Raw genomic sequence first — 12,622 nt, 5'->3', positions numbered from 1 at the left:
AATATTACAAGCTACTGTATTACCCTGCAGGATTTTCTGTCAGTTAATACCCATATAAAATAAAAAATTCATGTCTGAACCCTGCTCCCTGCCAAGGACAAATATTATTTTGTAGGGCAGGGAAAGCTAGACTGTACTTGTTCAAAGAGTAGCAAAAGCTCCTCTGGCCAACCACACTGAAATTATTTTAAGATTTATAAAACATCTTTATCACCATAGAGAAAGTRGATTTCCAGACAGTCCAGAATGTGATGTGAAGGCAGCATTGACTCATACAGTCTGTATTTTTGCAAATGAGATTTTGTCAGCTACAGCACAGGAATTCAGAAACATACACACTTGAATTTCATAAATTTGAGGTGCTGGCAGTAAAAAAGTAGGGTTAAGCAAAATTATTTGTTGCAATTTGTAATCCATACGTTATAATTAGTAAATAATACCTTGGTAACCCAGAACAGCAAGTTCTTTTCAAATGCATTTGTTTCTGGACTCTCATATGTTTTATTACAACAAAGTACCCTAAGTTGCTTTTAAAGGATAAAAGAGGCAAGAATCAATTTTGAAATAAATCACCTCAGATCTGCAACATTTTGTGACTTCCTGTGACAAGAAAAGTTTGCAAGMTTTTTGAATTTCTGGAAAGATGCAGGCATGCTATAGAGAAAGTGATTGCCATAATACAGATATGAGACAAAACTTTGTAGGAGAGTAAAGCATACACATGATTACTACCGAAAAGCTCTGTGTTAAAGGGACATTGGAAGTTTCCAGTGAATGACTGACTCTTGYCTGCAAGATGTAATGCTTACAGTTTGAGGTGCTACTGCCCCCCTCTGCTTGCCTGGTGCTCTGCTAGACTTTACTATCCATGCTAGTGACAACTATCATGGATATGAAGTGGTTTTTGCTGCTGCAATTAACAACATTGTGCAGTACCTTCAACTAGTGGCTTAAAGTTGTTGTGTTTAGAGGGCTGGATCTAGTTTAGCAGTCTTCAGCCAAATTGAGCTGATATGTTAGGTTCAGGCACCTTCTGAATTTGAAAGTTATTCCTAAAGRGTGATAGTCTTTCAGAATGAGTTACTTTGTAACCTACATTGACATTAAAGTTTAACAGAGTTAAAATCAGAGATGAAATCCATGGAGTGTGAAGAGAGGCTATATGAGCCACTAATGCTTCATTTGAATTCTCATGCAAGACTTGTTTTGGTAAGGGAAACCTGCAACTTTACCAATAGCCTCAGAGCCCTTCTTAACATTCTTTTAGAATTAGATTCAATTAGATTCAGCTTAGATTGTAGAGTCACTAAACCAGCACCAGCTAATGCTAATGATTCAATAATTCCATCTAATAATCTTCATCTGCCCATCTATTACAACTCTGAGTGACAGAGCACTGGAACAAGTTGCYSAGAGGGGCTGTGTTGTCTCCTGCTCTGGAGATATTCAAAACTTACCTGGATGCAATCCTGTCTAATGTGCTCTAGTGACCCTACTTGAGCAGGGGAGTTGGACTACATGTTCTCCAGAGGTCCCTTCCAACCTCAACCATTCTGTGAACTCTAAATGGTTTAAGGTAAAGTTACCTTTTTGTGATTGAACAGTGTCAGGACACRGGCTTTTATTGACTAATAAAATAAATCCATTGGCACTGGGCACTGCCATTCCTTCCAAAATGATACTATGCTGATTTGCGGCAGTTGAATTTGCCTTCCCTTTAGGGATTAGATTGCTACTGCCTTGATTAATATCTTGGCGCTTAGCATGCATGTTAGCTTGAGTGACAACTACAAACATGGCAGTTTCACATGCTATAAATACCAAATGTACAACAGTTCTGTCTTGTGCTTCTGCCATCCTTAAGTCCTGGGCTATTTTGTTTTACGGAGAGCCAGCTCAGTCTTAAGTATCACTCACTAGACTACCYATATGAAAGGATTTTAAACCAGATGAAAGAGGAGAAGTCCTCAAGATTTACTGCAGTATCACAGCAAAGAAAAGGAGTTTTGTCACAATTATAACATCATCAGAATAACAACTAGTCATTGGGAAAATTCGTAAGATCTCTATATAGTCTGATGAAGTCCTCATGAGTACTAGAGTGGTAAATAAGAAACAAGTATCTTCACCGACTTAGTAATCCAGGTCAAACTATTTTRGCAAACTATGCGTTGTTCAGATGACAATACACAATATTACTAATTACAAAATTAGTAAAACTACAAATTAACAAAATTACAAATGGACAATACTCAATATACCAGTCTCTCCTTAGCCTACCCTTGACTTCATCCCTCCATCAGAGAAATCAYGTAGGGAGAGCACATGTAATTTCCATGGCCACAAGGTCACTTTGAGTCAGAGCTCTCATGATATGTCTAAGTTTCTTGGCACAAATCCATAAAACAAACAAACAAACAAACAAAAACAACTAGTTCTAATGCTTGTAGAACTACATTTTTTTTTCACAAGACCCTCAACCTTTTTCAGTGTAGAAGATGAATGGTACCCACCGCCTGGGTAATGTAAAGCTTTTATAGTCCTCAYTATTCACCCTTGGACTTTATTTAACACGCACCATTCAGAATCTGCGCTGAAGAGAAAAAGAATGTAGTTAGTTATCTCACGGTACTGAGTACTTCACAAATGCAATTTTCATCACAAGATTCCTGAGGCAAGTTAATATTATTACCTTCATCTTACAGATGAAGAACAGAAAGGTRGAGCAATTTAAGCATGAACATTTCAAATATCCACTATATTTGGATACTTCTCTTGGGACACAGAGACCTCTCTTGAAGGACTTGCTGTGTTCAAGGCATAGCTGTTATAGGTTTATTTGAAGGTAGATGTGCTGCCTTTACACATACCTCAGCATTAAAGAGCCAAAGGATGGTACAAGCGAGGGCACAAATTCTCACCGTGCAAACCTCTCAAAGTCACTACCTGCCTTCTGTTCCCAGGCACATGTTCCCCTTCCCTTGTGCTGGCACTTGTCTGACTCCTTCAGTGAGCTAAGCCTACAGAAAGGAAAACAAAAAGGTGACTAATTTCTGCCTGCTTTGGCTGCTTAAGCAGCAAGCTGCAGGCCAGGGGACCTGCCCGGCGAAGCAGCTGGGAGCCCCTGCCACGAAGAGGCCGCCAGCAGGATACTTTCCGCTTTGGAGCTCTGGCTAAACCCAGGCCTTTTACCTTAACCCGCGCACCATGGTGCCTCCTCAGCACCAGCCGCTCGCCGCCCCGAGCTGCACCGCCTGCCCCTCCCCCCGGCAGCTCAACGGTTAACGGCGAGGACACGCCCCCTTAACCTAATTGGACAGAGGTCGCTTAGCCCCGCCCACCTGCCGGCGGCGCGAAACGTGACTGGCCCTTGGGGCGGGGGTTGGGCGGGGCGGAGGTGATGCGCGGGGCGTCTTGCGCATGCGCTCTAGCGAGGCGGCGGGGCCGTTGGCGGCGGTTAGCTGGCGCCATGTTCCGCCGTGCTCCGCGGAACTTCCGCGCCCGGCGGCGCGTGGTGTCCAGCGGCAGCGGCGAGGAGGAGGAGAAGGAGGAGCAGCAGCAGCTGCCGACTGCCGCATCGCCGCCGACTCCAGCCCCTGGCCGTGCCTCCGAGCAGGAAGCGGAGCCTGAGGAGGAGCCCCGCAGTGGCGCCGTGGCTCCCGCGGCGGAGGGCCTGTCACCCGCACAGGAGCCGGCGGGCAGCCGCGGGGGCCGGGCGGAGGGCAAAGGAGCGGCCGGGGGCYGCGGGCCGCGCCTCACCGGGAAGGTTCTGCTGAGCTTCGGGGGCGAGGAGGAGCGGGAAGGTAAGGGGCGCGTTATGTAACAATTTATATGAATATAGAACAGAAAATTAACGTTGTAAGCAAAGTTGTAACTCTCAAAAGTTTAATCTGAATTATTTTGTTTTATCTGGGTAGATGATGAAGAACTCTTTAAAATTAAGAAGCCATCCTTCAATGAAGTAACTTTTAGAATCCAAAAGAAGGAAATCTTACCATCCCCAGAGAGAGAAGTTCAGGAAAGTGAAAGTAAGTACTTGAGTTAAAGGGATTTTTTTTTCAATCAGTTACATGAAAATTAAATTTTGAAATCATTAAATAAGAGGAATATATAACTGCTGCTAGATGTCTTTAATTTTTTAGTTGAATCTTACGAAGAGAAAATGCACATAGTAATTTAATACAAATTTGATATAAATCCTTTCTGTTACTAAGCTGTTTGCTGTTGCAGCATTAACATATTTTAATTGAAAACAATCCATGGCTTTGATAGCTCAGTCAGTATTTTGAGTCTAATTGAAGTATAGCACTTTTTCTAGAGGGATATTTTGAGCTTTGTGTGTTTTGCAAAAGTGCTTTTAGAAGTTATTTTCAGCTGTATTTCTTCTATTGATACCTTGTTAATTCACAGATAAGCCCTAATGTTACTGTGAGATAAATTAGCTTGAGATAAGAAATAATTTCTGTAGTGACTGTGATTTGGATGAGATGATGTGTGTGTATATATATGTATGTATATAAGTAATGTACTATAAAAGCATACCTCATGCTATTTTAACAGGTGGCACATTCTGTTTAAAAAATTAAAGTTTCTCTTCATCAGTAAATCATCGGATTACTAWTTTTCTTAAAATAATTTTAAGGTAATTGGAGACAAGTAAATAAAAGAAGACTCTGCTTGTTAATACTTTATAGCATAATCCTTGAAAAGATTGTGGGGGGATTTAGCGTGTTTTGATTARGATAGATAGTTAGATAAGCAACTAGACTTTGTATCATGGTCTAGGTAGTTACTAATAATTAYGATGCGTCAGCTTCTGGCAGCTGATGCTGAAACCATGAGTCTTTTTCCCTTGATACAGAAATCTGTCAGTTGGTGTCTAGAACCTGCAACACTGAAGCCACTCATGAAGAAGAGGATGAGACCTATTCTTCACTTAGTGAGGAGTACAACAGCTCAGACTCAGAAGCTGAATCCAGCCATCCACAGAGAAGGAAGGATTTGTCAGCAGGTTTGTTTCTGGGATTTCCTTTTAAATAGTAGTTGTATGACCTTTTTCATTTGAAATACATGACAAGATAGATGAGATGAAACCCACTCCTCTTCAGTCATGTAAGAGGTAGGCACCTGGTTTGTGCTGGGTCAAGGCTGCTCCTTTTCTGAAAGAAGAGTGACAGTTTTGCTCTGAAGGGGTATTTCTTTGCATGTGTTTTGACATTCCTGTAAGGATAAGTTGAATCCCCAGCATCTTTTTGCATTGATTATAGAGGTAGTTTAGGTTACTGGCTAGGACTAGATGTATAACTGGCTAAATTTCGAGGAGATGAATCCCCTTCACATAACATTTAGAATATTTTCTTAACTGTCAAGCATGGTGTTCTGCACTATATGTGTGATTTTGAATAACTTCATAAAAGGAAGTAAAACCAAGCACTGTACTTAAGGGAAAGAACAAGATGGAGAATGCCTCTACTAGGAGAGACTCAGCTATAAAACTGATCTAAAGAGAAATGAAGGCATTAAAGTTCGAGGTTTTCTCCAACTATTTTAAATTAAATAAGACTTTTTGTAAGTAGTGAAGGATATAATGCTGCATGTTTATTATGACAATTTTTTTTGCATATAATACTCATTATGGATGTAACAAACTTTATTTTTAAATACTGGTTATACTGTAATTTGCACCAAATCAGTAGCATGTTCCATTTTTCTTACTATGATCTTGAGACTTTGATGGCTAAAGTGAAGACATGGTACTGCTTATGTAATATGCATATTTAAGTGTGTCTTTGGACAATTAAAGAACATTTTTGGTTGCCTATTATGATTCAGTGTCTATTTCAGAGACTGAAATAGATCGCATGTTGGGAACAGTGAATTTGGGAAAGAGGCAGTAAATAATCCCTGTTTAACAGTGCACAATTCACTTGAGATTAAAATTTAATCTTGTTTAATTTGGAAATTTATCTCTTTCTGGATTTCTTTGTAAACTACAGTCGGTAACCTTGCTCTATGAGGAGATGGAAAAGAGAAGGACAAGCTAATGGCTATTTTTTTAAGAAATCTGGGTTTTGATTTTAGACAGTCACTTTTTATGGATATTCTTGCTTCTCTTTATGTTCAAGGTAGTAAAGTTATTTTGAAATGCGTAGAAAAATTCCTTGAGTTCCCTGTGCTCAGAATTATGCAATGAACTTGAGTTATGGTGATTTTTGTCATTAGGAGTAATGTGCACGTGTTGCTTTTAGTCATTTGCTTAGATTTTCTTTCCCTTTGACTTAGGCAGTATACCCAGTGCAGCTTGCATTGAGGCTGCTCGGAGGAAACGTCACTTAGCCAGGACACAAGCTGATTATCTGCCATTGGATGTTTTAAATGATCATCAGGTCTCTCAGAGAAGACAAAGTAGTGATTTAGAGAGTGAAGATGAAGCTGATATGCGGACTCTCAATTTTACTCCTAAAGCAAGAACTCTCAGGCAGAGGATGACTGAACACATGGGTGAGTTTGTGCCTTTTCTACCAGTGGTTGTRGCATTGTTTCGCTGAAAACTTGAAGGATGTTGCGAGTAAAGAGTGGAACATAAGGTTTTGTTCTTCAGGGGTCCTGGTAGAAGGCGCTCAAGGTTTATRTCTAAGCTGAATATGGATTGGATCTCGGTTGTGTTGGGGTGCTGGGTGACTTGAGAAAACTTTTTCACATGACTTTTGGGTGATGTTGGCTACAACAAGTAGCCTGTCTTATAAGGAGGATAACATCTAATATGCAAAGTTGCTGGTGATGTAAGACAGTGTCCTACTTYAGTAAGTTTTCTAAATGCTGTTTCCTACTACTTCATATCCAGTCTTCTCAGTGCTCTCCCTGTATTGATGTTRTTGGGTTTTTTTATTTTGTTTTTAAAATCATCAAACTTTTATAACTGAATAAGCTTATTGCATGCAAAGCACAAGTTCTATAGCTTTTTTATTCTAGCTAGTTGAATTTATGAAGCACCAGTTTGTTCTATTTGTAGACTACTTTTCTTTATTATTTTGATAATGGTTATAAGGACTGTGTAGCTGTGAGCTCATTCAGCAGTTCTAATTAATACTAAAAAAAAGTTTTTTGTGTCTGTATTAGAATTTACACTATAAAGTACTCAAAGATTTACCATATATAATGTTACTTTGCACAAGTATTACAGACCAACTGTACTTTCATTTATATGTATTATATACATCTTTACTTTGAAAAATAAAATGAATTGTTTCTAGTAGAAGCATAACAACATATTTTTTAGTACTGCAGTAGTAGTTGCCTGAGAAACAGTAGGTTGGGGAACTTAATATTGGTGTCAATTTTAGGAATTCCAGAAGCCATTTCTTGGTGTGTTCCTTGCCTTTCAGTTTGAGAATATTTCATCTGCAGTTTAACTGCCTTTTTTTCTTCTTTTGTGTGTGTGTGTGTGTGTGTGTGTGTGTGTGTGTGCGTGCGCGCGCACTTGGTGCTTCCCAATAATGGCTGTGGGAACCACTGTTGCTTTTGAGGGAGGAGAGTATGGGAGGGGGGAAACAAGATACAATTACATGTAGTAATGATTGTTCTAATCTTTTTACCAGCCTCTGAGGATGATGAATCAAGTGAAGATGAAACACAAATTAAGTGGGAAGAGCAGCAAATAAAGAAAGCTGTTAAACTCTCTCAGGTGATCTTTCCTAGCCATTGCAAATTGCTTTTTGTTCCTAGGCGAGAGAGCTTATTCTGTGATGGAYGGCTCTCTGAAGAAAGTAGAGAATAAAACTTTGTATCCAGTTTTTACTGCTATGCAAGGGATCTTGAAAGTAAAAATATTCAAATACCACACATGCTAACATGTTACAAAGCAAAACTGATGATTTTATTATGCTAAAATCTCTGAGTGACAGTTTGAGGGCACTTTTTGTAGAATTCAGCAGGATTCTGTTGTATTTCTTTTGGTATATGGTAATGATGAACTGTGGCTTTTCTTTTCCTAATGAGTTGAAAGTTGTTTCTGACTTGAATCACCTACTCTGAATCAAACTAGGAAAATTTAAGTAAGCATGTAATAAAAAAGRATAAGCATGTGAATTCTTCAATAAGCCATTGAAGAAATAGCAACCTGTTAAAAGGGAGTAGTTATGGGGCTGGGAGAAAATTGCAGCTTCTTGCTGCTGAACTTAAAATCCAGTATGTGATTGGATTTCCACCTAGTCACAGATCCTCATGCTGCACTTGTTTCTGGAAAATGTTTAATTTCTCATGTTCAGGAAATTATTACATTTTTTTTTAGTAGCAGATCTTGTTAATTATGGACTCAGTTRCTTCAGTTGAGTATATTTTGGTCAGATTTAAATTAACCACTTGATACTGTTCTAGACTATAGATTTTTTTTGGGGGGGGGATTTCTAACCTAAAACTGTTTGAAATCCATTTTTAGTTAAACTGGTTGATCAGAATTAAATTGGCTACTGGTTTTGCCAGAAGGTGGTGTTCACATRTATACTGCAAAGGAACCATTTTATTTGTGGTCTGTTAATATTCAATATGTTGTTTCTTCATAGTAAGCCTTCTGATAATTTATCATAAATGTAATAAAATAGTTTCAAAAAATCAAAACATGAAGAAAATATGATTACTGCTATTACGGTTTTTACTACTACTTGGCTGTAACTTAAGTTTTTATTAAAATGTGAACATAATACTAGCAAGGTGTAGAAGCTTTTTGTGTCCCTGCTAGCTGTGAAAGTTTTCAGACCAAGAGGAGGAGGGCAGGTTAAGTGTAACCCAAATTATGGATTACTTGGTGCTGTTTGTATGCACTATATGCATTTATACAGATGATATTCAGGCTTTTTGCTTTTGTGTCTTTCGGAAAATACTTAATCATTGAAATTATTTTTTTAATATATGCCTTATTCAGATGATGTCTTGTTGATGTGATAGCTACAGAAGGAAGACTTATGTATTAAAAGATTAACAGATATGATTCTTGTAGGATATCCATGACAATGCTTCTCTGCATAAATTTCAACCAGCAAAACCAAAGTTTGATCCCTCTGTTTCTCTGCCATCTGTGAACCTGGAAATTGTAAAGAAGCGGCTGACTGAAAGGTAAATACTGCATGTATGAACCTAATTTTTGAGTTGTCCAAGTTTGTTTTGTGACAGAGTGAGAAATGATAGATCATGAGATCTTACTCTTTTCCCTGAGTATTGGAGAATCATAGACTGTTATTCCATGTTTAGTATACTTGCTACAATGTCTAGTACTGCAGAGTTGTACAAGTTTAGTTTTACCTGACAATGGCATGTTAATGGTGCTTGAACGAAAAATCTCATATGTAGCTTTATCTAAGAAGCATTTGGATTTTTTGTATTTTATCATCTAGCCCTGTACAGTATTTTCATTTAAATGACARCAGCTTTCTACGGTTGCTAGTGTTGCTACAAGAGTGCAGTTACAATGTTATGTTTGCCAAGCAAGCAAAACTGTAATCAGGAGGGCTGAAGGAGTTCTGTCTCGCGGTTGGTAATCCTAGTCCTCTTTTGATGGTTCTTACTCCAGCTGAAAAGATAGCTGAGTATTACCTAAAGCARCAGTGGATTCACTGCAGCCTGTTTAGGCAAACTGGAACTGGGTTTGATTTTCTTTAGTATGCCAAGCTATGATTTTTTTTTTAATTATTATTRTTATTTTAATYTTGTTTTTCCTCCTGCCCATCAGCTGCRTTATAGGCAGCTGAAGTGTCCTATAGTGGAGGTGAGAACCCCCAAAGGGGTGAGTGAGAAAGACAGCTGGGGTGAGGCATCCCAAGGTAAGCTGTACCCTGTCGTCTCTCAGAGCACTAAGARGCAGCTGTTGAGATAAGTTTAGACATGTAACATTATACAACTGAAATGTAAATATCTGCAGTGGGCTTCCATTGAGCTCTTCCTGTGCATGTTTTGCTTTGTACAAAACATCACTGACCTACTTGTTTAAAAAATTGCAGCTAAATTGGTCTAGACATTTTTGTGGAAGTTCTTGAGGTTTTTAGCTATCATCGCCTAAAAAGAACAAGTTAAATGCAGTAGGAATTATATATATAAAATATATATATATATATATATATATATATATATATATAGAAACATGTAAAAAAGAGTAAGACTACTAATACTATCAAGAGTAGGATACCTATCTGGAAGGTAGCAAGAAGGGGAGGGGAACCTGCTTGACAATAGTAAACGCCATTGATGTGTTTAACTTGATGAAATAATTCTTTTGGCATCTGGTATGGCATAGAACTTTCTGCCAAGGTGTCATGTTGGAGAATGTCTTAGTTTTCAATGAAAATAGTTCAACTGTTCTCTAATTAAGGAAAATGAAATAAGTTGTGGTCTGCTTTGTTTTGTTAAAGGCTTCATCAAATTGTTCAGTCACCAGGAAAACGTAAGGAAAAAGGTGCAGTCGTAATATATATAGGCATTTTTATAACAATTAATGACAACTGTGAACATAGGCTTCTTGGTTTTATCACCTACTTGGAACAGGACTCCTCAGTTGGTTTGTGTTCAGCAGTGAGCACATAATGAGTGCTATAGGTGCTGCTATCCATACTACTTAATATGGATAAYACATGAGTTGTTGTAGTCTTACCCAGATTATGTTGCGTAGATTCCATTTAATGTATATCACAATCACAATTTGGCTGCTGCTTTTTCTTTTTTCTTTTTTTTTTTCTTCCTCCTTTCTATGTTCTTAGAAGCGTGGWGTACTGAGGAACCTGGGTAAAATGTCAGCGGTTCTCTCAAAGCTAGTGGTACATAAGACATCTGAATTTCTAAAGCATGATGCTTTTCCACATCCCATACTTCTGAAAATACTGGCATGGTTAAATATTTCAACTTTTGTCAGTATAAATGCAAGTGCTGTTAGCAGCAAAGGCAAAGATWTCATCCATAATTTTGATCAGAAAAATGCTTCGGGATTCATTAACTGCTAATCTGGCAGAAGCTTTAATTGTCTGGATTTTTGTCTTTTAGGATAACGTCATTACAGGATGTGCACCGTGCCCACCAGAGGGAGTATGAAAAATACGTGGAGGACATCAAAAGTTCAAAGACGTCCGTCCAGGAGTTAGAGAAGTCTTCAAATGCATCTCTGAATTACAAATTCTATCGAGCCATGAAAATATATGTAGAAAACTTGATAAACTGTTTGAACGAAAAGGTGTGTRTGTGACTGTGGGCATCTGTACAAGTGTGTGTGTATATATATACACACACATATATGTATATTTGTGTGTGTATACACACATATATGTACACACACATGTATTCCAGATAATGAAAGTGTGTTTTCTCAGTGAAGGAGCAGGGTGTTTGGAAGTAAAGCTGACACCTCCCAGTTAAAAGTTGCTTCTGTCAGAAGTTTTARTGTAACGGGAAACAAAATGCAGGGAGAACAAACCCAAGTGTCACCCAACGTAAAGTRATGACCAAACTAGGTAGTAGAGGTATGCTGACTTGAGCTATGGTCTCACCCAGTTTCTGCTGGACGGAGTTTTCTGCTGGTGTAATAACCAGATTGTGTTGTAGTTGGAAAGGAGAGAGYGTTAAATTCACTTAGTATTTTATGTAAGAGAAATAGTAAGGATATGGTGTTAGGATCAAGTTGGGATTAAGTTAGCAGAGMTGTATGAGGATGCATCTACATTATGTGCAGTGTCTGTTTCCTGAACTGCTTTGGACTGCAAACTTTGTATTTAAAAGGAAGAAGAGAGGCAGGGAGAAAGGGAGGAGCTGTCTAAAATATGACAYTGGTGAAAGTAAACTGCTGTTATGTTCTCTGTTATCAAATGCAGTTTATTGCATTGCATTATTTGAGTCTTTTTGCTGATGAGTATGTTTCCGTTTGACTAATAGCTCTTTGTTTACCTTCAGTTTGCTTCTTAAAATTTAAAAAAGCTGAAATAAGTGCCTCAGTAGTGACCTGTTGAACGCATTTGTATAAAGTGTTATGGTAGTCCATTAATAATTGGCTTGTATTCTTCAGTTTTCCASAACAGTCTGAAAAACTTAGTGAGCAGGAACATATTTTATTGATCTATGATAATACTTTGCTTGTAATTCACTGCTCTATGGATATACTCTGGAAACTTTTTTATTGTTTTTTTTTTTGATTTTAATTAATTGAAAACTTGATTACTGTTTACTCTATTTCAGCTGGCATACATTAATGAGATAGAGTTGGCTATGCATGAACTTCTTCAGCAACGAGCCAGAATGCTACTGAAACGAAGGCAAGATGACCTGAGAAATGAATCTGCTTATATTCAGCACCTTTTATGTTCGTATGAAGTTTAAAGTTATTTTCTTTTTGAAACCTTCACTCTTTAAACGAAATACTTGGTTACCATTTTGGATTAAATATTTTGTCTCTAACTTTGGTAGTCTTTCCCCTTTCCATGTCAGTGGGTGTGTTCTCAACCTATCTGATCTGAAATTATGTTGCCTTAGTCAGCTTCATTATATTTTCTCTGATATAATGATGAATGTAATCTGACCAAATATCGGTCAGTTTTGAGTTATTCAACTCGGCAACTGCCTGTCAGTACATATATATATATATACAAAAAAA

At 38.1% G+C, this 12,622-nt stretch overlaps 1 protein-coding gene across 3 annotated transcripts in view; it reads left to right on the top strand.

The window, feature by feature from the left end:
- The first annotated feature begins 3,445 nt into the window (after window positions 1-3,445).
- GCFC2 (GC-rich sequence DNA-binding factor 2) overlaps window positions 3,446-12,622 on the top strand; it is a 20,427-nt gene continuing 11,250 nt past the window's right edge. For all 3 annotated transcript variants that reach the window (XM_085320374.1, XM_085320373.1, XM_085320375.1), the window contains exons 1-8: window positions 3,446-3,803; window positions 3,918-4,028; window positions 4,862-5,011; window positions 6,283-6,501; window positions 7,599-7,684; window positions 8,996-9,111; window positions 11,026-11,212; window positions 12,208-12,331. In XM_085320374.1, the coding sequence (XP_085176500.1) occupies window positions 3,470-3,803; window positions 3,918-4,028; window positions 4,862-5,011; window positions 6,283-6,501; window positions 7,599-7,684; window positions 8,996-9,111; window positions 11,026-11,212; window positions 12,208-12,331 (1,327 nt within the window). In that variant the 5' untranslated portion in view covers window positions 3,446-3,469. The remainder of the gene's footprint in view (window positions 3,804-3,917; window positions 4,029-4,861; window positions 5,012-6,282; window positions 6,502-7,598; window positions 7,685-8,995; window positions 9,112-11,025; window positions 11,213-12,207; window positions 12,332-12,622) is intronic.

Source organism: Rhea americana, unplaced genomic scaffold (assembly GCF_003343005.1).
Source record: "Rhea americana isolate MKP2758 unplaced genomic scaffold, rheAme1 scaffold_63, whole genome shotgun sequence".
Classification (NCBI taxonomy): domain Eukaryota; kingdom Metazoa; phylum Chordata; class Aves; order Rheiformes; family Rheidae; genus Rhea; species Rhea americana.
Note: the sequence above shows the minus strand (reverse complement) of the source record. Positions and strands in the feature narration are given on the sequence as shown.